General features: G+C 37.9%; 2 protein-coding genes across 2 annotated transcripts in view; one reads left to right on the top strand and one right to left on the bottom strand.

Moving 5' to 3' along the window:
* Positions 1 to 27,461, bottom strand: part of PRRG1 (proline rich and Gla domain 1) — a 309,337-nt gene that overhangs the window by 192,437 nt on the left and 89,439 nt on the right. The window lies entirely within an intron of this gene.
* On the top strand, positions 24,248 to 25,890 carry LOC123593988 (protein FAM47E-like). The gene has a single exon (XM_045470524.1). The coding sequence runs from the start codon at positions 24,260 to 24,262 to the stop codon at positions 25,535 to 25,537; it is 1,278 nt and encodes a 425-aa protein (XP_045326480.1). The 5' UTR covers positions 24,248 to 24,259; the 3' UTR covers positions 25,538 to 25,890.

The raw sequence follows: 27,461 nt of genomic DNA, 5'->3' as shown, positions 1-27,461 counted from the left end.
AAGGAGAGACGGTCTGCCATGAAGCAGTGGGTGGGAGCTGTATTTAAAAGGGGAAGGTGAGGAGGTATGGCGACGTATGGGATTTTCCCTCTTTTGGTAGCTTCGCCTGGTTGTAGGTACCCATTGGTTAGTTAGGGCCTACGGATATTTTTTTTTTTGGGGGGGGGATTCACCTGATAGGCCTGTTTGTATTCAGCCAAGAAGCCCTTTTGCTTTGATCAAGTTTCCAATGCTCAAGACTGTTGTCTAACAGTGACCTCTACAATTATTCTTAGAAGCCTTAAAAGATATTATTTCTTATACATATACTCTCCTAACAGCCTAGATAGATTTATATGTTGATAAAATATCAAATAAATATTAAAAGATAAAAAGGACTTTTAGAAAAAATCTTTGGTTGCTCATATACCTCATATGTCACATGATGATTAAGACAGCAGTCATAGAAAATAAATAATAAAATAGCAATCATGGATTTTTAAAAAATAGATGGATAGATAAATAGAGACATATAAACAGAAAGATTCTAATCTTTAGAAGCACTGGCATACAGACTTGAAAACAGAATACAAAATGATGCAAATGTTCTAAATATTAAGAACACTAAAAATGTCTTTCTTTAACTTCTAAATTGAAGTGGAATGAAATTTACCTGATTATATGACTATGCTGCTAAGAAATTTGGTTTGGAAACGTGCTAATAAATTATTGGCAGAAATTTTCATTATTTATTATGTTGTCACCTGAAATAGACTCAGTCAATTTCTTCAGCAAAGAAACAATGGCCAAACTAATAAAGTGCAGGTTAGTCACCACATATTACAACCAAGTGTGACTTCGTGAAAACAACAGGCCATCGAGAACGTCAAAGTTAGCTATGCTTAGAAGCCCTTGCTTTGAATCCAACCTATTTTTGGAATAATTTTATCAGTAAACACAGATAGTGGGTGTTTTTGTACCCTATTTTCTCAGTTTGTTTCACTAGTTGTATTAGTTTGCTAGGGCTGCCAGGGTAACAAAGTACCACAAACCGGATGGCTTAGACAAACAGAAAGCCTTAATATTAAGGCCTGAGCCTTAATATTAATAGCATCTTCCCAATGATACTCCTATCTTGGACCCACAGACATGACTCAACAACGTGCTCCAGTGCAGAGCTCTCATCTGGTTGAAGAAGTCTACACTGCTGTCAACTAATATTGAGGTCTTCTTCCTCTGGCAACAAGACTGCTCCTCTAGTATTCTCACTTCCCAGAGTGCTTCTGCAGGTTTTAAGTGTTCACACTCATGAAATCCTTCAGGGATGATCTTCTTTGACTAAATGTATTAGCATAATGGCTGCTGAAGAGGAAGCTCATCTCCTCAGGGGTAGGGGTGGGGGTGGGGATAAGGAAAGGCCATTAGACTCCAGTGCAGTCAGTATGCAGAGCCAGCATTCGGGGAGTCAAGAGGGGAAGCCAGTTCTCAGTCCGTGGAAGGTACAGCCCAGGCTACAGCTGCTCTGAGCTGGAATCAAACTTGGTACAGATCCCTGTGCTGCCCCTTCTACCTCACCAACCATAAAAATGGACCCAGCTACCTCTCACAAGAGGTTATAATTTTTATATCAATCAGATACCCAAACCAATATATAATTATGAATTGTGGTAAGTTATATGAAGAGAAAGAAAAAAATTCTATAAAGAACCTAAGTGTCAACATTTGTAAAATGCGATAACATGCTACATGTTCAAGGATTAAATACTGTAACACATAAAAAGGACTTTGCACAGCATCTGGTGTTCAAGAAATGGTCAAGAATATGAGCCATTTTGATATTAAATTTTTGTTTTGTAATTCCAAACTATATCTTCTATATTGAAATGTTTGCTGATTTATAGTGATCGATTCTTCTAAGGATTTTATAGTCTATTATTATTTACTGCAGTTAATTCACCAAGTTGTTATTCTACCCTTTCAAAAAGAAGAAATAGGTATATGTAAGTTCTGTGTCCCATTAAAAGCATATATGGTTTCTTCCCATGCACACTAATCACACTTAATTCTATTGCTGTCAGAATGGACAAACTGTGATATTACTTGTATTATTTTCTGCCAAAATGTTAAGAATTTATATTGTTTATAACATGCAAAAAAATCAGACTGACATCTAAATCATGCTTGCTAGTTTTTATGATCAGTTATTTACTTAGGTTTGTTTCATTTTTTCCAGCCATCTTGCAAAGTTTTACTGTTTTGATTTACTTTAGCTCGATGCCAATCTTTTCCCCACTTGGAAAGCATTCTTGGCACATAGCACTGGGACCGAGATTGTTGTCACAGGCAGCCTCTGTGCCATTCTAAGTGACTGTGTGACTGGGAAGGACCAGAGTGTCTGAGAATGAAAGGATGGAGTTTCCCTCCAGTGTGTGACCACAGGCTTCTGCTGTGACATGTCTCTGGTCTCTTCTGCTGTTTTCCTGTGCTCATAAAATTGCAGGCAATAATGTAGATCGTAGAGTCATGTGATGTGGAACTTTAGGCCTGAGAAGGCTTTAAAGTCCATCTTGTCATACATCTGAGCATGGGACTGTATCTCCTAGAGAATAATACTTAAAAATAGTAATGATAGCTAAATTTATTAAAACTTTAATAGCTGTCAGTCCTGAACAGTAAAAGGTAAGCCCTTTACCTATGGACTCATGTAATTCTGGCAATACCTGCCTGTGGGATGTACCGCTATTCCCAGATGGGGACACTGAAGCCTGGAGAAGTTGCAAGTGTCCAAGAGACTGTTATGGAGGCCACATGGTTGCTGATTTTTCCCCCCAAAATAATGTTGCATATGTATGTACTTCTTTAGAGTTCACAAACTTCTTTGGCATATGTTATTTCCATTTGGTCTTCCCCCTCACGGGCTGGTGAGAGGCTTCTCGAAACATATCTCGCCTGCCATCTATCTATTTTTGCACCTTTCATCTGAGAAACTATCTACATTAACAATGTGGATAGGACAACATTATCCACATCCTAGAAACAAGGGACTGCAGGGTGGGCCCAAATGTGGCCTCCATGGTTTGTTCTGGGCCATCGAAAGTTTCTCCAGGTAAATGGTGGTTTGGGTAAAGAAACAGATTGTCCAATATTCCCAGGAAGCCCGTGATTAGACACCTAGCATCTGCTGCTGCCTCCAGGCTCCCCTCTCCTCCCTGGAGTCACAGCGAAGCCAGGCAGAGCCAGGAGCTGGGAGGGTCCTTCGTGGTCACAAGAGGCCAGCAAACTGCAGTCAACAACCTCTGAGCTGGAGCCAGAGCGGGTTGCTTCTCACATTAGGACAGTAATGAAGACGTGAGCGCTCCAAATGAGGAAAATGATGCTAGGGTGTTTCTAGGAGAAAAGACCTACCGTTTCAATGTGTCACCACTGAGATGCCTGTGGTGTTCAAGGCCTCCCAAGACTTCCCTGAAAGGCAGTCCTAAGCAAATGAAACAAGTAGAGAAAGGGTACCTTTGGGATGTCTGTCCACATCTTCCAAAGCCCCCTACCTTCCTTTTTGGCATAGTACTTTCCTTCCTCCTCATGCCCGTTTGAAATAAAAAACAACTAAATGTTCTCTTTTTTCTTCCAATAATTTAATTTCTTGAACACAATAATGTGTCACCTTTTCCTCTCTTCTCTTGGGGCTATATTATCTTTCTCTTCCTGTTTTTCTATCTATTGCTCACTCCTCTCTTTTCTCTGTTGCACTTTTACAAGGGGATAAACACTGCCCGGGCAGGTAAATTTACTCTCACTGTTTGAACTACCACCTGTGAACTAGTGACTCATAAATCTCCTATCTCTGGCCCACACTCCTACAAGCTCCAAAGTTCCCATTTCTCACTGACTGTCAAACATTTACATACGGGTGTTTCACCAGGACCTCAACTCAACCAGAATGAACACTAAATGGCATTGTGTGAAATAATCCTAACAAACATATTTGCAAATATTTGCATCTGCAGATAATATCTGTGAAAGGATACACAAGAAACCAATAGAGGTGGTAGCCTTTGGAGCTGGGAACACTACAGCCAGGGGATAAGGCTGTAGAAAAACTCATTTTTCTCTATATATGTCTTTTCAACCACTTGGATTTCCTTTAGTGTGCGTGATTACCTACTTTTTTATTTTTTTAATCTTTAATTATTTTTGAGAAGGGGGGGAGGGAGAGGCAGAGAGAAGGAGACACAGAATCTGAAGCGGGCTCTAGGCTCCCAGCTGTCAGGAGAACCCGACACGGGGCTCAAACTCGTGAACTGCAAGATCATGACCTGAGTTGAAGTTGCACGCTTAACAAACTGAGCGGCCTAGGCTAACAGGACCTATTTTTTAAAAGGTAATTAAATAGACATCTTCACGTACGAATCTTCTAGAGTTCTACCAAACCCAGAGTCGTCCTTCTGCCATGCTGTCTGGGTAGACAAGTTCACTCTCACGGTTTCAAGTATTACTTGGGAGCTAGTGACTCCTAGATCTAGTATCTCTGGAAGCTTCACAGTTGCATTTCTGACTGTCAGACATTTACCCATGGGTGTGTCAACAGCCCCTCAACTCAAGCCTTCCCACACCCCATTGAGCATCTTCCAGGTACTTGACCCTTGAGGAAGGCATCTATAAGTAGTGTAAATGCTATCAACTTGTATTTATTTAAAAAATATAAAGAAGGGACCCACTTTTCCTCCTCCTGGATTATCAGTCCCAGCTGCAAACGACCGTCATCTTGCCACACACCCTCAAGAACTGTGACTCGTCCCTTCTGCCCCAGATCCCTTGCACCATCACATTGAACAGCTCTGCCCCTGCCCAGAAATACCACTCAAATTCAGCCTGTCTTCCCCATTTCTCTTACCTTTCTTTAGGCCTCAGTGATCTCTTTTGTGGGTTTCCGTGCTACCTCCCAATTTGAATTATTTTCCAGTATAGTTCTTTTCAAGGTCACCCTCCACACAGCTGCCTGAGTGATGGATGTAAGTGTAAATCTAACGACATCGCCCCTGGCTTTATGCCCTAGTGGCTCCCAGTCCTAGGTGAGGTGGCATCACGCCCTTCCTGGCCTGGCCTTGCCCATTCATGCGGCCTCATCTGCTCCTGTTATTTGTCTCATCACAAAAGTAAGTTCCCCAACATTCCCTGCTCTTCCTCACCCTGACACTCTCTGCTCCTCCTTCTGCTGGGAAGGCCACTCCTGATCCCCCTCAGCGTCCTGTCGTCTTGGCTGTGTGCTTACCACCACTGGACTCTTACCATCACCATCACTGGAGACTCACAACAAAGTCCTATTGAAGTAGCATGGAGTACAGACTGCGGAGACTATGCAGAAAACAGCCAGCCCCGGGCCCAAAGTCATCCCTCATGTACAAGGTAAAGCAACAGGATCATGATTTCCAGCCAGTTCAACTCTGCAGTGTAAGTAACCAATCTAGAATTTCCATGACTGTGACATTATTAATCTGGCATAATCACTGGAGGAATGAAAAGAAGCAAGGAAAACTCAAATTTAGACTGCACAGTGTCTGGCTGCCCAACAAAAAGACATATGAAAAGTACAGAGTAGGTACTAGGAATCCACAGGGTTCCCTGCTATCATATAGCATCTCCTGACAACTTTAATTAACTTCAGACTTCACAGTGAATCAGGTTAGTATTTACCCTCCTTTTAGACTTGGGAACAATCTAATCAATTTGCTACGCAGATAGCAGGATGACAATGAGTTTCTGTCTCTCATAAAGGCTACCTTTTCATTACTAGGTTCACACCTAAAATTTCAGAGCAAGTCTGAATTCATTCACAGACAAAAAAATGTCAGCATTTGGACATTACAGATTTAAGTTTAAAACAAAAGCACCTTGAGTCTTTATATAAGTTTGCATTGATAAAGATATGTAGTAGGAAATTCTCAACATCCAAGTGGTCTCTACCAAATGGGAGTGAGGCTGAATCATCTGTGGTAATGAGAAAAAGATATGCAGAACTGAAACAGAGGCACTATCAGGAAAATTCAGAGTCAGGTTTAGCATTTACTTCGTCTTTGTGGCACATACCAAGAATCAGAGAATGGTCAACAGAAGAATGTTAGACTGCTGGCCATTCTCTGGGCTTTGGAGTATGTCACAAAGATTACATGTGTGCCACAGTTAAACTCAGCTTAATTTCAACTCATTTATTAACTCATTCAACAAATATTTGTTGAATGCCGTGTGCAACAATTGGGAAAAAGAGAATTCTAAAATGATAACACACATCTGAGACACTTCTAAATAAGCCAGTCTATATTTCCCAAGGGGATTTGTGAAGAGGTGTTATGAATAAGAATAAATAACAAAATTAAATAACATATCTAGTTAGGAATGAGGCTGCCCATCTCTTCTCATTTAAAGGTAAGTCCCAGCTACAGAATAAAGGAACACAAAATATAGAGAGATAAGGTGTCCATACATCCAAAGGATTTGGGACAATCTCAATTTAAATAAATATCCTTTTTCCTGTCTTAAAGAGCATGCTCTGTCAAACCACATATACAAATTTAGACTTGGGAAATACAGCTTGGTTGGCAGAAACAGACAGAGGGCATCCAATGACTCACTGGGTCTCTTCAGGAGGACAAAAAGAGAGCAAATGAAAAAGTCCTTAAGAAACAATGACTTCAAGGATCATGAAGGGGTGGTTGGCTGGCTCAGTCAGAAGAGCATGCAACCCTTGATCTTGGGGTGGTGAGTTCAAACCCCACGCTGGCGGTAGAGATTACTTAAATAAATAAATAAACTTAAAAAAAGGGATCATGAAGACAAAAACATAGATGGCTCTGCATACTGGAGAAGACAGAGCAAAAGGACCCAGGCAGGCTGTTTTCAAAGGTGGAACTCCTGAGAAACACTTCTTTGGTATTTAGAGGGAGGAGAAAAAAAATTTTTTTTAAAGAAAAGGGGGGGAGGCAGGAAGAATAAAGTAAGTTCCTCCTGAACTTTTCTTGAAGGTCAAGTTAATTTGCAAGAAGATTTGCATTGACCGCATGTCACTCATTTTTGAGTTCCAACAAGTTCTGGTGTCATTTTTCTTTCAGAGAACAAACCATACTAATCTTAGAAAATGGTCATAGATATTTTTCAGGGTAATTTAGGCATTGCTAAAACACAAAGAGATAAGTTGGTTTATACAGGGAAATCTAGTCATTGCAACACTTCTTCAAGGCTAGATATATTTCGGGAACAGGTGAAAATTTTGATTGGGTCTAGGGATGGACTACAAATGACATTTCTATAGAATGACTCACCTACATTCTCTTGTCCAAGGTGGGATTAGCTATTTTGGGCCAGAAAGTCTGGATTGAACCTGGTTCTACCACTTGCTGACTGTTAGAGCTCAGACCAGACATTTTAAGCTGTCTGAGCTTAATATTCTCATTTACAGAAAGGAGACAAGTTCTTCCTTGCAGAGATTTTGGAAAGATTGAGATTTTCTCTATCCTTCTTTCTGCCTTTCCCGCTACCCCAGTCACATGCATTCTCTCTCTCTCTCAAAATAAATAAACATTAAAAAAATAAAAATAAAAGCAAATTAGACGGAATTCTTGACCAATGAGCTAAAATTATGTTACAGAATAGTAGAAACGACTTTTTTTTAAACTTAAATTTTTTTCTTCATGTTTGTTTATTTTTGAGAGAGAGGGAGAGCACAAGCAGGGGAGGCGCAGAGAGAGAGGGAGGCAGAGGATCTTAAGTGGACTCCGTGCTGACAGCAGACAGCCTGATGTGGGGTTCAAACTCATGAACTGACAGATCATGGCCTGAGCTGAAGTCAGACACTTAACCCACTGAGCCACCGAGGTACCCCATGGAGAACTGACTTTCAATAAGCATGTACAACAAATTATTTTTACATCTGGGTAATGTCAAATTCTATATACAATACCAATGTTGGCTCCACCCCCATTTGACCCTACCATTAAATATTTAGCATAAATAGATATAATGACTGTCTTCAATAAAGTGGATATAAATGTTTTATGTACCGTGGTCTTCAATGACAAACAGTCTCACAAATAAGGCCAGAGATAAAGTCATCTTAAAAACCATCAAAATGTTCGCTATTACCTTCTGGATGTCACTTGTGTAATATTCTTGCTGCAATCTTCCCTTATGTCTTCACCAAATGTTTCCTAAATACCTGCCAAACATTAATACTGTACTAAGTGCTATAGGGGACACAATGATAATTAAGGCACAGTCCATGACCCAAAGGCACTCCTGATCTAGTGAGAGGGAGGTGCTAGTAATAACTGATAAAAAGGTCAGCTCTTAAGGGGTTCACCAAGAAAGATACAAATTATTCTGAAAATATAGGTAAAAGATTATTTTCAACTTCAGGGATCTAGGAGGCTTCTGTGGGGCAAGTCATTTTGAGCAAAGTCATGAAGGATGGGTAGGACTCCATCATCATCAGCTTCATCAGATATGGCAGTGGAGGGATGAGGATTAGCAGCTAGGCTGAGAAGCAAGCTTGAGCTTGACTCAGAAAGAGGATGGCGGGACATACTCAGAAACAGATGCTGCAACACCATGGCCACAACACAAGAAATGAAGAAGATGAAGTTGAAAATGCAGGTCAAGAGAACATGTGGAAGATTCTGAATGCCCAGCTGAGAAGCTAGATTTTATTTCTAGATGCAGAAATCCAGTGAAGGAAAAATGCCATGATGGGTCTTGATTTTGGAAAGATGTACTACTCAAGTCAGTATGGAGGATTTATTGGAGGGGTAAGAGAGAGCCTAAAGGAAAGCCGACCAGATAAGGAGCATAGCCACAGGTCAGGGGCTTTAAGAGCTAGAAGGAGGGCAGTGGAAGCAGAAAGCAATGCATTAGCAGCAGTTTGCTTCTTTATCTTGACATATTCCTTGAGGGTACTGGTCTCAAATACACTGTATTACTTAGATTAAGGGCCTTGGGCTAGACTGAAGAGATGAAAGTACTTAAGTGTAACAAATGTGTGCAATTGCTCTTATAAAGATTTGCCTGGTGGTAAATGTCTGAAGAAGGCACACTGAGTGAGAAGTAATCATGTGCAAAGGTTTCCTTAACCAAAAGACATGGGATATAATAAATGTAATATGAAAGTGAAAGTTCAATGATTTGCATTATTCTGACACCACACAATACCCCACATTTTTACATCTGTGTCCTCTTTGTGGTTGATGTGAATTTTCTTTAGCCTTTTAACTTCTACAGTTTCTGCTATTTTTACATGAACATCTTTTGCACATGATGGTTGACAACTGGAATTGTCACTGATTCGTTCCCCAAATATGACTGAGCCAATGTACCTATTTTTTAAAATGCCTTGAGATCCTTGTATAGATGTCCAAACTCATGTAAAAATTACATAATCATGAAATGAAATGACCTGTCCTGTTATTTAAACTCTATTGTCAGAAATAAACGAGTATGAATTAATATTGTTAAAATGTCCATACAAACCAAAGCAATCTACAGATTCAATGTGATCCTTATCAAAATAACAATAGTATTTTTCACAAAACTAGAACAAATGATTCTAAATAGCAAAAGAATCTTAAGAAAGAAGAACAAAGCTAGAGGTATAATTCCAGATTTGTTTTTTTAATGTTTATTTATTTATTTTTGAGAGAGAGAGACAGAGAGACAGAGAGGCAGAGAGAGAGGGATATAGAGAATCCCAAGCAAGGCTCCACACTGTCAGTGCAGAGCCCAACACGGGGCTCAAACTCATGAAACATGAGATCATGACCTGAGCTGAAATCAAGAGTTGGACGCTTAACCAACTGAGCCACCCAGATTTCAATTCCAGATTTTCCACAATTCCAGATTTCAAGATATACTACTTGGCTATAATAATCAAAATGGTATGGTACTGGCACAAATATAGACACATAGATTAACAGAACAAAATAGCCCAGAAATAAACCCACACTTATATGGTCAATTAATATATGGCAAAGGAGGCAAGCATATACAATGGGGAAAAGAGTCTTTTCAATAAATGGTGCTGGGAAAACTGGATAGCTAAATGCAAAAGAATGAAACTGGACTACTTTCTTATACCAAACACAAAAATAAAGTCAAAATGGATTGAAGACCTAAATGTGAGACCTGAAACGATAAAACTCCTATAAGAGAACATAGGCAGCAATTTCTTAGACATGAACCATAGCCATATTTTTCTAGATGTCTCTCAGGCAAGGTAAACAAAAGCAAAAATAAACTATTGAGACTACAGCAAAATAAAAAACTTTTGCACAGTGAAAGCAACCATCAACAAAACAAAAAGGCAACCTACTGACTGGGAGAAGATATTTGCAAATGAAAAATCTGATAAGGAGTTAATATCCAAAATATAAAAAACACTTTTACAATTCAGCACTAAAAAAACAAATACTCCAATTAAAAAATAGGCAGAGGATCTGAATAGACATTTTCCAAAGAATACATACAGATAGCCAACAGACACATGAAGAGATGCTCAACATCACTCATTATCAGGGATGTACAGATCAAAACCACAAAAAGGTACCACTTTACATGGTCAGAATGGCTAATATGAAAAGGATAAGAAATAACAGGTGTTGGTGATGTGGAGAAAAAGGAACCCTTGTGCACTGTTGGTGGGAATGTAAATTGATACAACCACTGTGGAAAACAGTATGGCGGTTTCTCAAAAAATTAAAAATAGAAATACCATATGATCCAATAAATCTACTACTGGATAGTTACCTAAAGAACACAAAAACACTAGTTTAAGGAGATACATGCATCCCTATGTTTACTGTAGCATTATTTACAAAAGCCAAGATACAGAAACAACTCAAATGTCCATTGATAAGTGGATAAAGAAGATGTGGGGTACACACACACACACACACAATTGAATATTACTTAGCCATTAAAAATAATGAGATCTTGGGGCACCTGGGTGGCTTAGTCAGTTAAGCAGCCGACTTCGGCTCAGGTCATGATCTCATAGTTTGTGAGCTGGAGCCCTGCATTGGACTTGCTGCTGTCAGCGTGGAGACCGATCCAGATACTCTGTCCACTTCTCTCTCTTCCCCTATCCCCCTCCCAAAAATAAAATAAAAACATCAAAAAAAAAAAAAAAAAAAGAATGACATCTTGCCATTTATGACAACATAGATGGACCGACCTGAGAGTATTAAGGCTAAGAAAATAAGACACACAGAGAAAGATACATACCATATGAATTCACTTATATGTGGAATCTAAAACAAACAAACAAACAAACAAACAAACAAAAACAGAAACAGATGCATAAATAGGAAGAACAAACGTGGTTGCCAGAGGGCAGGTAGGTAGGGGATGGGCAAAAAGGGTGAAGGGGAGGGGGAGATACAGGTTTCCAGTTATGGAATGGATAAGTCACAGGGATGAAAACTACAGCCTAAGGAACATAATCAACGGCATTATAATAGCATTGTATGGGGACAGGTGGCAGCTACACCTGTGGTGAGTATAGCATAACATATGGACTCACAATAAATATGTTGTACTCCTGAAATTAATGTAACACCATGTCAACTATACTTCAATAACAAAATATTTTAAGAAAAGATACATAATCAAAGATTCTGAAACACATGCAACGGATCAAATACCACCGTCAACATTGATTCTTTTCATACCTAAAATATGAGCTCTCATTTACACTAGTGCATTTGTTTTCTTCTTTGAGATAAAAAAGTGCATCTGCGAATATAGTTAAACAGATTGCTTTAGAAAAGAATTAGAGAATGACTCTAAATGAAGATTCCTGGCACTTTTCTATGCATGTTAATGCATGCACTCTGCATATCAATGACAAAACCAAAAAGAAGGCTCACTTGTTTTCTTCTTCCAGACATATTAGGATTCTTTCTAGCTCCCCTCTTTCCTCACTCCCTAAGGAAATCAACATCTGGGGAGGACTACCAGGCTGGACAGGGGTTGGGGGTGGGGTGGGGGGTGGATTCCTGGCTCAAACTTTGGTAGTACCGCTGGATTAACAAATGGTCACCATCTCTGGAAAACAAAATCAAAGATACTGTATCCCCACCCCCACCCTTATTTATTTTGCTTTGCAGATCAGAAACTCCGCAGTGGATTTAAAAATAGAAACACTGATTAGCTTTTGATAATTAAACAGATCTTTTTTTCTTGCTTTTAAAGACAATTTAAACTGTTAAAATGTAATCTATTGTCATATTGGTGACAATTCAAAGTGTTTCTTGCTCATATTTTCCAATGAACTTGATTGGTCTATTCACATGGGTAAATAAAAGAATCAGATGGACAATGAGATATATCTACAGACAAACAATAGTTGATAAATATTAAAACATATATTAAGGGCTCTATAATGCTTTTTACTGTCAAGTCTGTCAAGCTATTCACCAACCCCATGCTATTCTTGGTATTTACTAGGGGAAAAAAAACACAAGAAATTGCAGTTAGTCTTTAAGATAGTACAGTAAATATGTTCTTAGTGGGAGGGGACAGGCACTGTAACCTTCTCCCAAACAGAAAGTACTGTTTCAGTAATCCATTTGAACTTTTAAAACTCATGGAGGCAGTTGTAATAACTGAACTGCAGATAAATGATTACTTCATTCAATTACTGTTTGGATAGAAAAACAAACAAAAAAAATTGAAAAGAAACATTAGGGGCACCTGGGTGGCTCAGTTAGCTAAGCGTCCAACTCCTGGTTTTGGCTCAGGTCATGGTCTCACATTTTGTGAGTTCGAGCCCTACATCGGGCTCCACACTGACAGGGCGGAGCCTGCTTGGGATTCTCTCTCCATCTCTCTCTCTCTTTGCCTCTCCTCTACTCGGTCTCTCTGTGTCTCTCAAAATGAATAAACTTAAAAAAATAATTAAAAAAAACATTAATGTGACTGTTTAAAAGGAGACCAAACAACTGATTCCTTAGAGCACTAGTTTTGAGAGATAATGGATCAAAAGGCTTATATTGTGGAAGGCAGCTGCAACTTTTCCTGGAAACTAAGAATTCTTTAATACAGAGGACTAAATTATTTTCTAAATGCATTGATCCAAGCTCCTAAAATGTCTGCTTACTTCTAAGATATAAGGACTTCATTCTCTGTTCTTAATGGAAGGATAAAGCTCTTCGTTTCTCCTTAAAGATCATTGAGATGGTGCTTTAAAATTCTCCCTACACAGAGATTAGTCAAATATTTATGAAAAAAGTCTCCCTGATTTAAATTATTTTGGTCTACGAAGCCAGATAATCTGCTTCAACCACTTCATTTTACACATGAGAAAAGGTACAAAAAGGTAAAGGAAACAGCTCTAGATTGTCTATTATTTAAAAAATGTGTATGCTTAGAAAGGGGGGACAAAGGTCATTTCCTATCAGTATATACAAGCTGATCTCAGAACTCTTGTGGATCTCCAACTTGCTTCAGAGTGCTAGAAGCTCTGATATCCACATAAGCAAGAACTGTATAGGACAATGCCCAGGTACCAAATCTTGAACTGAATTCTGTGCTGATCTAATGACAACCATAAGAAGATACAAGTGAATACCTCAAATTACTGTGATAAATACATACTTATATATCCTGTGATGGCCCCTGTTCCCCCTTCCATTTTTTTTTTTTTTTTTTTTTGCATTACATGTTCTTCCTACCATTAGATTCTATGACATACATGCACTGTATGGACTGATAAGTGCTGGTCAATATATAACTAAACTAACAAAAATGAAAAAACAGAAAAACTTATCAGCTTCTCAAACCTCATTAGCATGAAACTCATGTAATATGTTTTGGTCATGGCAACTTATTGCTCTCACAAGAGTTGGTGGAAATGGATATATATTTATTAGACATATGTTTATGTAGTTAGAGGAGAAAAAAACAGTCAATCCTCTGCACTGGCTTTTTTTTTATGTCATGCTGATGCCAGGGGGAGTGTGGTGGGAGTATGGAGAGCACCAGTCTCCTGTCCTTGACCCTGGAGCAGTAGCACCATAACTTTAAAAGGCCCCCAAAGGGATGCTGTTATTAGTGGTGGGCCTGTCCTGCTCACCTTATCCAGCCTGGCAAGGTTAAGTATACTTATCAGAAAAAATAGACTTTAAGTTTAAAACTCTCTAGAGACAAATAAGGTCATTGTATAATAATTAAAGTGGCAATTCAATAGGACAATATAATAATTATAAATATATAGGCACCCAATTTCAGAGCAGCCACATATATAAAGCAAATATTGACAGATCTAAAAGCAGAAATTGATAGCAGTATAATAATAGTAGGGGACATTAGTGCCTCACTTACAATAGAACAGAAAAGCAATCATGAACTGATTTGAGATCATTATAGACTAAACAGACATAACAGGTACATATAGTAGTTACCACCCAAGAGTAGAAGAACATGCATTCTTCTCAAGTGCACACAAAACATTCTCCCGGAGAGACTACACATTAGGTCACAAAACAAGGGTTAATGAATTTAAGAACCCAAATAGCCAAAGCAATCCTGAGAAAGAAGAACAAAACTGGAGCCATCACAATTCCGGATTTCAAAATATACTGCAAAGCTGTAGCAATCAAAATGTATGGTACTAGCATAAAAATAGACATATAGACCAAAGAAACTCTAGAATAGAGAACCTAGAAATAAATCCATACATCTAGGATCAACTGATCTTTGACAAGGGTGCCAAGAACACACGATGGGGAAAAGAGAGGCTCTTCAATAAATGGTGCTGAGAAAATAGGATATAGACATGCAAAAGAATGAAATTATCTCATACCATATTAAAAAAATCTACTCAAAATGGATTAAGTCCTAAACATAGGACCTGATACTATAAAACTAATAGAAGAAAGCATACAGAAAAGGTTCTTGACATTAGGCTGCGCAATTATTTTTTGGATATGTCGGCAAAAGCACAGGCAACAAAAGCAAAAGTAGACACGTGAGGTTGAATCGAACAAAAAAGCTTCTGCAAAACAAAAGAAACAATCAACATAGTGAAAAGGCAACCTGCAGAGTGGTTGAAAATATTTTCAAGCCATATATCTGAGAAGGATTAATATCCAAAATATATAAGTAATTCAAACAAACCAATAGCAAAACAAAACAACACACTTTGATTAAAAAGTGGACAAAAGACCTGAATTTCTGCAAAGAAGACATACGAATGGCCAACAGGTATAAAAGAGTGCTCAACTTCACTAATTATCAGGGACATGCAAATCAAAACCACAATGAGATACCACCTCACACTTGAAAATGGCTTTCATCAGAAAGATAAAAGATAACAAGTGTGGGTGAGGATGTGTAGAAAACGGAACCCTTGTGCACTGTTAGTGGGAATGTAAATTGGTACAGCCACTATGGAAAACAGTATGGAAGTTCCTCAAAATATTACAAATAGAACCACATTATGATCCAGCAATCTCACTCTACAATATAAATCCAAAGGAAATGAAATCATGGGTATATTGAGATACATTCACTCCCATGTTTGTTGCTGCATTATTCACAATAGCCGAGATACGGAAACAGAGGTGCCTGGGTGGCTCAGTTGGTTAAGTTTCTGACTCTTAGTTTTGGCTCAGGTCATGATCTTGCAGCTTGTGAGTTTGAGCCCCGTGTCAGGCTCTGAGCTGACAGTATGGAGCCTGTTTGAGTTTCTCTCTCTCTTTCTGCCCCTCCCTGCTCACGTGCTATCTTTCTCTCTCTCTCAAAAATAATAAATAAACTTAAAAAAAAGATATGGAAACAAATTACATGTTCACCCACAGATGAATCAAGGTAACGTGAGACACACACACACTCAGAAATATTATTTAGCCTTAAAAAAGAAGAAAATCCTGCTTTTTTCAACAACGTGGATGAACCTGGAGAATGTTATACTAAGTGAAATAAGCCAGATGCAGAAAAACAAGTACTGCATGATTTCACTTCCATAGAGAATCTAAAATAAACTCCTAGAAGCAGAGAGTACTGTAGTGCTGATTGTCAGAGGCTGGGGGGAGGAGGAAGTGGGAAGCTTGGTGGAGTACAAAGTTTCAGTTATTTAAGATAAGTTCAGGAGATCTAATGTACAACACTGTGAATATAGTTAACAATATCATATTGTATATTTGAAATTTGGGGTCCCCAGGTGGCTCAGTTGGTTAAGCGTCCAACTTTGGCTCAGCTCATGATCTCCTGGTTCGTGAGTTTGAGCCCCGTGTTGGACTCTGTGCTGACAGCTTGGATCCTAGAGCCTAATTCAGATTCTGTGTCTCCCTCTCTCTCTGTCCCTCCCCCACTCGTGCTCTGCCTCTCTGTGTCTCTCAAAAATGAATAAATGTAAAAAATTTTTTTAACAATATCATATTGTATATTCGAAATTTGCTAAGAGGGTAGATCTTAAGCGTTTTCAACACACACAAGAAAAGATGATAAATGTGTGAGGTGCTGGATATGTTAATTAGCTTGACTGTGCTGATTGTTTTACAATATAAATGTCTAACAATTCACTAAGTCATACACCTTAAAGATATAAAATTTTAAATTGTCAATTATATTTCAATGAAGCTGGGGAAATACGAGTAATGAATTTCAAAAGACTGAATAGAAAAATAAAAACCTGTACATAAATGTTTATAGCAACATTATTCATAATAAAAAAGTGGACACAACCCAAATGTTCAATTGATTAATGAATATAGTATATCCACACAAATTATTTGCAATAAAAAGAAACAAAGTACCCAGCATATGCTATAATATGGATGACACATGAAAACAGTATGCTAAATAAAAGAAGCTAATAAAAAAGGACCACATATTCTATGATTCCATTCATATCAAATGTCCACAATCAGCAGATCTAAAGAGACAGAACGTAGATCAGTGGTTGCTTAGGGCTGGGATGGCTGGAGTTGCTCAAGTGTCATCTGAATGTCATATGACAAAGTGGGAAGATACAGAACTTTTAAAGGTATTTGAGTATCAGAATTTGTCCCATTTCTGGCCATAAACTTAAGTGAACTTACTAATCATCTTTATTTTCTCATCTGAAAATGTTACTTTGCCCCTGCATTTAAGTGGAGATTGTCTGCCAGTGATTCACACTGCAGCAAACAAACAAAACAAAACAAGCAATTATCTCTAGACTTAGACCACGTTCCTATTTTCTTGCTCACATTTTTATTTCCTAGTTTCACACTTCAGCTTCTGATACCAACCTTAGTTTACCCTAGTTGTACTGCTCCATTTAATTCCATTTCATTGATGTGTAATCTTCGCCTATACCAGTCAATACTTATTCAGAAAAGATTTACCTCAAAGATGAAATGTGGGCACAACTTTTGAAGTAATTGATATGAAAAAGCTGATTTCATTGGCAAAGAAATAAGGGGAATTTCATTATTGGGAAAACAGAGTAATTATACTTTTAATTGCAGCAGTTTGAGGATCCAGCACAGAACTTAACAAATGTGTGGTAAATAGAGGAATAAATAACCAAATGGATTTAAACAAAGACACAAAGACATATTATCAGGCCATAACTGAGGAATGATATCTAATCTGTGATTTTTTGTATTGGAGAATTTTGGTGATGACAAAAGAAAAGCTATGTTAGATCAGAATTATAAATAGCAATGTGGTATGGTGAGGAGTTTGGTATTCATGTTGTGTATTTCAAAATGGATGTATATCATAAGCATTAGGAGAAAAACTGAATGGTATAAAATTTCAGGAAGAATATAAATTTCAATAATGTCAGTATGATCCAAAATATTTAAAAAATTTTAATGTTTATTTATTTATAATGAGAGAGAAAGAGAGAGAGAGAATTCTAAGTAAGCTCCACACTGTCAGTGCAGAGCCTGACATGGGGCTCAATCTCCTGAACCATGAAATCATGACCTGAGCCGAAATCAAGAGTCAGATGCTTAACTAAGTGAGCCACCCAGGTGCCCTGTGATCCACAATTTTTAATGATTAAGATCAGTGATAAGAATATGATAAGGTATTTGATGGTTAAGAATTCTTTGGGTAACTTTTGAGAGGGCAGCTTCCCAAATTCATGGAGACAAAGCAAAAAGAAAGAAAGAAAGAAAGAAAAATAAAATTTCCTCTGGTCAAGATAGAGAAAAAGGGTCTAGATTTACCTGTTGAAACAACCAAAAAAAAAGGGGAGGGGTGCAGAAATATAAGACAATAGTTTGTAAGACACTGGACATTAGGCAGTAGAGATCCGTCCCTGAGAGATGGAAAACAAATGAGATGAGCCCTATGGTTACCCCAGATTACTTAATAGATTTCTAGGCCATGGTTCAGGGAGGGGAAGTCTAGGCAGAGGCCAACATTCACTCTAAATTTAAGAGATTAAGCTAAGAGACATTGGAGAACAAAATGGGTAGACTTTTTAAGACCAGAAAGTAGAATTTTATGCAGAGAGAAAACTTCAGAAACTTTCAGACCCCAACCCCACCCCCATCCTAATTGTTCAACTGATTATTGATGCTCATGAGGAAGTTACCTAATGCCAGGAAATGAATTACCTAAAAAGATTATAAGTAACAATGCCTGGCATGTATACCAGGCCTAGGATAGTGACTGTTCCTGCCAGCGAGACTGGAAAGCCTCAATATTCACAGGCACTAGTTGTGTACATGGAAGAGTAGGGAATAATTTGCCATAGATTGAGCACTGCTCTGTTTCTGTCTATTAAATCTGAAAAAGAACCCAAAATGATCAGACCATTTCCAAGCAATTTAACAGCTTATAGAAACAAGTTTCAAAAATATTTACATAATTACAAAACAATCCAGCACCCACCTGGGTAAATTTTATTATTTTTGGCATCCAGCAATTACTAGAGTGGAAGAGGCAGTAACATACTTCTATAATTAAGAGATGAACCAGTCAATCAAAACCAACCCAGAATTGATACAGATGTTAAAATTATCAGGAAAAGACCTTAAAACAGTTTTAATGTCTATATTTCTAATTTTCAAAAAATTAAGTAGAGACATGAAAAAACAAACTAAACCAAACTTCTAGAGATAAGAATTTCAAAGTGTAAGATGAAAGCTATATTGTAAGGCATTCATGACAGATCAGATATTACAGAAAAAAAGATTACTGTACATTAAGACCTAGCAAGAGAAATGACCTGAAATGCATCACAAAGGAAAAAAACCACAACATTTAAATGAGCACAGCATCAGTGAGTTGTATGAAACTTCAAGTAATATAATATGTGGAATATTGGAATCTACAAAGAAGAGAAGAAAAAAGCAAGGCAGAAAACACATCTGGAGAAATTAGGGCAATTTCCCTGCAAATTTGATGGAAACTATAAACACACAAATTCAGGATGTTCAACAAGTCACAACCACAAGAAATACAAAAAAATGATACCATGGCACATAATAATCAATTTGCTCAAAAACAATGATAAAGAAAACATCTTGAAAGTAGCCAGAGGCAGGAAAAAGACACATTATGTACAAACCAAAATCAGAGTGACTTTATACCTGTTGTCCAAAACAATGCAAATGAGAAAACAATGGAGCTGTCTTTTTTTTAAGTACTGAAAGAAAAAACCTATCATCCCAGAATTCTATACACAGAAAATACATCTTTAAAAATATCTCTGAAATGGGGCACCTGGGTGGGTCAGTTGAGTAAGTATCCAACTCTTGATACTCTTGGCTCAGGTGATCTCATGGTTGTGAGATGGGAGCCCTATGTCGGGCTCCATGCTGAGCCCCTCCCCCCAAATAAATAAACATTTATTTGTCCCTCCCCCCAAATAAATAAATAAACATTAAAAAAATCTTAAAAAACAAGGCAAAATAAGAAAAAATTCAAGCATATAAGAAAAGAACAATTTCTTCACCAGCAGACATATGGTACACTATATTTTTGTTTTCCCTGAAGGAAAATGATACAATAGATATATTGATCTAAAGCAAGGAGTAAAGAACAATGAAGCTGACCATTACATGGGTAAATACTTTTAAAATGTTTATTTATTTTGAGAGATAAAGAGACAGAGAGCAAGTGAGAGTGAGGGAGGGACAGGGAGAGAGAGAGGGGGGAGAGAGAGAATCCCAAGTGGGCTCCATGCCTCTAGTGCAGAGTATGATGTAGGGCTTGATCTCCCTAACTACGAGACCATGACCTGAGCCAAAACCAAGAGTCAGATGCTTAACCAACTGAGCCACCCAGGAGCCCTGGTAAATATTTTTATGTTAAAATCTATTTAAGAGTGATATAGTCTTTAAGCCAAAGTAATTCAAAAAGTAGTGTGGAGGTTATAAAATATATAAAATTTAATGAATGTCCACATGCTGCAGGCTAACTATGTCTCACCCAAACTTATATGTGGAAACTTAATCTCCAATATAATGGTATTTGGGCATAAGACCTTTGGGAGGTGATTAAGTCTTGAGGGTGGAGCACTCATGAATGGGATTAATGTCCTTATAAAAGAGGCCTTAGAGAGATTCTTAAGTCTTTATGCCATGTGAGGACACAGGAAAAGATGGGTGTCTATGAACCAGGAAGTTGATTCTTACCAGATACTTAATCTGCCTGTATCCTGAACTTGGACTTCCCAGCTTCGAGAACTGTGAGAAATAGATTTCTGTTGTGTATAAGCCACCCAGTGCAGTATGTTCTGTTACAGCAACCTGAAAGGACTAAGAAATTGGTACCAAGAAGTAAGTTGCTGCTGTAACAAATACCTAAAAGTATGGAAGTAGCTTTGGAATTGGGTAATGAGTAGACGCTGGAAGAGTTTTGAGGTTCATGCTGGAAAAAGCATTGTAGATTGCCATGAACAGACCATTAAGGGTGACACAACAACAGACCAAAGTCGGGAGAAGAAACCAATCAAAAAGAAAACAAAAAATAATGGGAAAAGTCAATGAAATTAAAAACTTTATTTAAGAAGGTCAATAAATTGTCTTATTCTGTACCCAGTCTGATTAGGAAGAAAAGGAAAAAAGAAGATACAAACTACAAAAATCAACAATGGAAGAGGTGACATTACCATAGATTCCACAGATACTAAAAGACAATAAGGAAATAGTATGGATACTTTATGACAATAATTTTGACAATATAAATAAAACAAACATATTGCTTGAAATATACAAACTAAAACTCCTTCAAGAAAAATCAGATAACCTAAATATCCCTATAGCTATTAGAGAAGCTGAATTTGCAGTTAAGAAAAAAACAAAAAACAAAAAAATCTTCCCACAAAGAAAATTTCAAGCCACATGGAAATCACTGTTATTTATTTATTTTTTTAATTTTTTTTAACATTTACTCATTTTTGAGACAGAGAGAGACAGAGCATAAATGGGGGAAGGTCAGAGAGAGAGGGAGACACAGAATCCGAAACAGTCTCCACGCTCTGAGCTGTCAGCACAGAGCCCGAAGCGGGGCTTGAACTCACGGACTGCGAGATCATGACCTGAGCCGAAGTCGGACGCCCAAACGACTGAGCCACCCAGGCGCCCCTGTTATTTATTATTTTAGCAAACTTTACTTTAGAAAGTAAAAGCTGTATGAACATCTCAATGGGTGCAGAAAAAACATTTGACACAATCCACATATCTGAAACAAAGCATTTGTCACTAGGCCTCAGACCTCTAGGAATAAAAAGGAACTTAAACTGGAAAACAATACGTACAAAAAACCTAAAGCTAGCATCACATTTAATGGCTTTCCCCCTAAGATCAGAAATAATATAAAAATTGGGGCACCTGGGTGGCTCAGTTGGTAAAGTGCCCAACTTTGGATCAAGTCATGATCTCACGGTTTGTGAGTTCAAGACCCAGGTTGGGCTCTGTGCTGACATCTCAGAGCCTGGAGCCTGTTTCAGATTCTGTTCTCCCTCTCTCTCTGCCCCTCCCCCACTCATATCTGTCTCTCTCTCTCTGTCTCTCAAAAATGAATAATCAATATAAGTAGGTTCTAGCCAGTGCAATAAGGCCAGGAAAAAGTTTTTTCTGACTGGAAAGGAAGAAGTGAAACTATCTTTATTAAGAGATGACATGATTCTCAATGTAGAAAATTCAATGGACTTTACAAAAAAGAAAAAGAAAAAAGCTACTAGATGGGGTGCCCAAGTGGCTCTGTGGGGTTAAGCATCTGACTCTTGGTTTTGGCTCGGGTCATGATCTCATGGTTCATGAGTTCTGCACTGTTAGTGCAGAGCCTGCTTAGGATTATCTCTCTCTCCCTCTTTCTCTGCTCTTCCTGCATATTCTCTCTCTCTCTCAAAACAAAAAATAAACTTTAAAAAAAGCTACTAGAATTGATGTCAGTTTACAAAAGTTGCATGATACAAGATCAATACACAAAAATAAATTATTTTTGTATATAGTAACAATGAACATGGTGACTAAAAATTATAATACTAGTTACAGTAGTATCAAAAAACATAAAATATTAAGGAAAACTTAGAGAAAAAAAGATGTGAAAGAACTATGCACTGACAAGTACAAAATATTGCTAAGATAAATGAAAGAATATATGTAAATGGAGAGATGGACTTTTTTCATGGGTCAGGAAACTCAATATTAGATATCAAAATTGATTTATTGATTCCACCAAATCCTAATCAAAATCCCAACAGGTTTTTTTATAGACACTGACAAACTGATTCTAAAATTCCTATAGAAATTCAAAAGACCTAGAATAGTCAAAACAACTTCGCAGAAGAAGAACGAACTTGAAGGACGAATACAGTCTTATTTTTAGACTTATAAAATACAAGGTAATCAGCACAGTGTGGAATTGGTATACAGAGAAAGCAGTGAAGCAGCAAAGTGTCCAGAAATGAACTCACAGAAATATGACAACTTACACCTACCAAATTACAAACGTAATTCAGTGGAGAAAAGCTTCTCTTTCAAAAAAAAAAAAAAATTCTGGTGGCTCAGTCACTTAAGCATCCAACTCTTGCTCTCAGCTCAGGTCATGGTCTCACAGTTTGTGGGTTTGAGCCCCACATCAGGCTCTGCACTAATGGCATGGAGCTTGTTTGGAATTTTGTCTCTTTCTCTCTAACCTACAGGTCCCTAACCTGCTCAGGCAAATGTGTGTGCACTCTCTCTCTCTGTCTCCCCCCAAAAAAATAAACTTAAAAAAAAAAAGATTCTTAAAAAAATTCTGGAACTATGGGATATCCACAGGCAAAAAATAAAAATAAAAAAATAAAAACTTTGATCCATATTTTGCGTCACCTAAAAAAACTAAATTTAAGTAGAGGACAGATCTAAATGTAAAACCTAAGATTATAAAACTTAGCAGAATGAAAACCACCTTTATGACCTTTGCATAGGGAAAGTTTTCTTGGATACAATACAAAAAGAACAATCCATAAAAAAATAAACTGATACATTGGACGTCATCAAATGTCAAAACTCTGCGCTTTGAAAAACACTGTTAAGACAATGAAAATGTATGCCATAGGTGGAGAGAAAAAATTGAGAGAAAAATTTACAAATCATATATTTGATAAAGGACTTACATTCAGAATGCACAAAGAACTCATAACTCAATGATATATAGCAATACAATTTAAAAATGTGTAAAAAATTTGAACAGACACTTCACCACAGGAGAGATAAATGGCAACTAGGCACATGAACAGATAGTCATTAGGGAAATGCAAATTAAAAGCACAGTGAGATACCACTATACACCTATCAGAATAGCCAAAATTAACATGGCTAATCATACCAAGTATTGGGCACTATGTGGACGAAGAGCAATTCTCATACATTATTGGAAGGAATATTAAACATCCCCTTGGGGAAAGTTAGGTGGTTTCCTAAAATGTTAAACAAACACCCATCATATGCTTCTGCTATTCCTCTCTGCTAAAGTTTACCCAGGAGAAATGAAATGATGTACAAAGATATGAACACAAATATTTGTGGCAGCTTTATTTGTAATACCCTCAAATTGGAATTAACCCACAGGCCCATTAAAAGGCGAATGGATTATTAAAGTGTGGAGTACGCCCACATAACGGAATAGTACCCTTCAACAAAAAGGAATGAAGTTTCGGCACCCATCCCAGGAGAAAGCTGGCTGCCAGGAGGCAACTGCGTGGACCCCCCTCTGGGAAGAATCTGGGGGCGCCTGGCTACGAAGTCTCCTAGCAACTGGAAAACAAACCACTAAAGCTGGCGGTCGCCCGGGGGCTAGAGGTACCATGGAGAACAAGAAGTGGCTGTTAGCCCCAGGGCCACTGGAACCAATGCCCCTGGGCATGAACTGCAAGCCCTGGTACAAAGACAAATTACCTTCCAAGTGTTTTGCAAATCACAAGAAGAAGCTTCTGAAGTTCCCCACCTCCCTGGACAGCCGGAGGTGGATATTTGTGAAAGAGGGGCTGGATGACTTCAGAAGGGGGTGTCCACCTTGTAAAGGTCTGATCACTCGCAGCCCTAAGGAGGGCTTTCTCCCTGTGATTACTCACAGAGTTCCCCAACCTGCCCCAACAAAGAGTCATAAAAAGATGACCAAGGAAGCAGACCTGTTTTCTACTCTCTCACCAGCCCAGCTAGCACGGAAGGCATTCTTAGAGGACATTGAGGCCCAACTGACTGAGCATCCCTTGGCTCTCGACCCAGATTTGGAGAAAGATCTACCTGCAGACCTCTTACTAAAGGTGCTGGAAGTGCTGGATCCTGACAGGAAGCTGGAGGCCACTTGGGCTTCTTGTAAGAACACTGAGAAAAGAAGGAAGTCTCCCACAAAGCGTTGTGAGAAATGTCCTGCCAAAGTTGAACTTCCCAAGAAGACTCCTGGGTCACATCCAGACAAAGTGCCTCCTGAAGAAAAGAAATCAAGCACAGATGATTTGCTCAAAATTCCTCCTCTTCAAAGAAAAGTACCAAGAGAAGTTCGTAAATTCTGCAAATGGGTTGCTACTTTCAGAGACTCGGGCATTGATGAAGAGTTCATCATGAAACTATTTGACCTTGGGTATGAGTGCAAACTAACCCGTAAAGTGGTCTGCCTGAAGAAAGTAAACCAGGTTCCTATGGATCTAAAGAACAGGAAGGGGCTAGATGAGATGGAGGGCATAAGATTCTCCTTACAGGATAAAGATTGGGAGAAGAAACTCCAGCCACCAGAGAATCCTTATAAACCCAATTGGGTGAAAATGAGGTATGGAGCATGGTACCTGAAGCCCAAGTTGTGGAAAAAGCTAATAAATGATGAACCTTTGATTGACCCCAAGGTCTTACTTGAAGGTCAAGATGGTAGTTTTGGAAAGAAGGTTCCTGAAAAGGATATTATTGAAGATCTTTATGGAACAATTGCCTTTAAAGATTTCATTCAACTCAAGGGCTACAGGATGCCAGGCTTCCTTGAGAAGTTGTTTACCAGGAAGGGATGGAGCTATGATTCTGTTAAGACTCCTATAGAACGAGTAATGAAAATGCATCCAAATATAGAAGAAGATCCACATGAAGATGTTTAAACATTTTTCTACTTACTGCTTACTTTGTGATTTCTCTTTCATTCTAACATCAAGTAGAATTCATGATGAGTATTCCACTGTGCATGTGCAATTTTGATTCCACATCTGTCAATTTAACACCTAATGTCTATAAAGATTCCTCAATGACCTTCTGCTTGGGTTCATCAATATTTTTTTAACTATGAAATCAATATTCATATATACTCTTCTTACATTTTTATAGCATGGTGAATATTAGATCACTATATCATTTGTAAAAATAAAACTATAAAAGAATTACTTAACAAAATAACCTAGTTATGTCAACTACAATATGAAAGGAATTTCAAAATAAATGTGCCAAGTAAAAGAGACTTGTATAGTTTCATTTATATTAAAACTGTAAGGAAATAATTACGACAATTATTTTGTTAAGCAAAACTTAAAATTCACAGCCAAAATAATGTTAGCTTCATTTATACTAAAGTTGTTATCTCACTTGTCAGGATTGCATCAAGTCCCCAGACTAGATTGAAAACTATTCATAAAGGGGTGCCTGGGTGGCTCAGTCAGTTAAAGTGTCCAACTTCAGCTCAGGTCATGATCTTGCAGTTCATGAGTTTGAGCCCCACATTGGGCTCTGTGCTGACAGCTCAGAGCTTGGGGCCTGCTTCAGATTCTGTGTCTCCCTCTCTCTCTCTGCCCCTCCCCTGCTTGTGCTCTCTCTGTCTCTCAAAAAATAAATGTTAGAAAAACAATTTAAAACATTCATCAAAATTATAGGTAAAACTTTAGTAATGCTGTTTTTTATCATACCTTCCAAATGAATATATTTAAAAATTTTCAACATGTTCATAAAAATTCACCATGAAAGAATGTTTCCATATCATGTGACATGGATGCAGAATAGTAGGGAGCTTCAAGTTCATGGCAAATCTAGTGTGCACAGATCTGTGTGTGCAAAACTACACAGCAGAATCAAATATCCTCACATATCTATTCAAGTGAAAAATTTTTTGAATGTGTATTTATTTTGAGAGAGACAGTGTGCAAGCCAGGGAGGGACAGAGAGAGAAGGAGAGAGAGAATCTCAAGCAGGCTCTACAATGACTTGCAGAGGCCAATGTGGGGCTCGAACCCAAGAATCATGAGATCGTGACCTGAATTGAAATCAAGAGTTGGAGGTTTAAATGACTGAGCCACTCAGGCGCCCCTCTATTCAAGTGAAATTAATCTTTGCATCTTGTGAATAGCAATTTAAAATTCACTCATACATTTAAAATAAGACATCAAGCAACTTCTTTATAGGTCCAAAACAACAGGTAAAACTGGATGGGACAAGTAAATCTGTATCTAGAAATATTTGTAGCACGGATCTAAAGCACACTTCTGTTTCTAATAATGAAAGAATCCATCTGTATATGGAAGTATATGTATATATTTCATCTTTGTAAGATGGGAACACAAGCCCTCAGGTTGTATCATCCACTCATATCCTTATTGCAATCAACTACTCTCCTTTCACTTACTTCCTTTTTCATTAAGGTTTCTTAGTGTCTAAATTACTGTCTTCCTCTCTGTGACTACTCTTATTAACATTCTTGACACACAAAGACCATTCAAAGTCATAAAGACTATCCATTCAAATCTTGGCATTAGCTCCTTTTTTTTATATATAGAAAAGAAAATTACTTTCTTGAGTACAAATACATGCACACATGCTTATATATTAGCGTCAAACATATAGGTGTTCTTTATAATGTTTACTCTCCTTTACTTATAAAGGAGAATTACAGTAAGACCTGCCTGTTCCTGAATCCCAGAGATTACAAATGTGTGTATTTTTTTTACTGAGGTTTAACTGACACACAATATTATATTAGTTTTACGTGTACAATACAGTGACTTGACATTTGTCTACATTGCAATATGGTCACGATAGTAA

This window comes from Leopardus geoffroyi, chromosome X (genome assembly GCF_018350155.1).
Source record: "Leopardus geoffroyi isolate Oge1 chromosome X, O.geoffroyi_Oge1_pat1.0, whole genome shotgun sequence".
Classification (NCBI taxonomy): domain Eukaryota; kingdom Metazoa; phylum Chordata; class Mammalia; order Carnivora; family Felidae; genus Leopardus; species Leopardus geoffroyi.
Note: the sequence above shows the minus strand (reverse complement) of the source record. Positions and strands in the feature narration are given on the sequence as shown.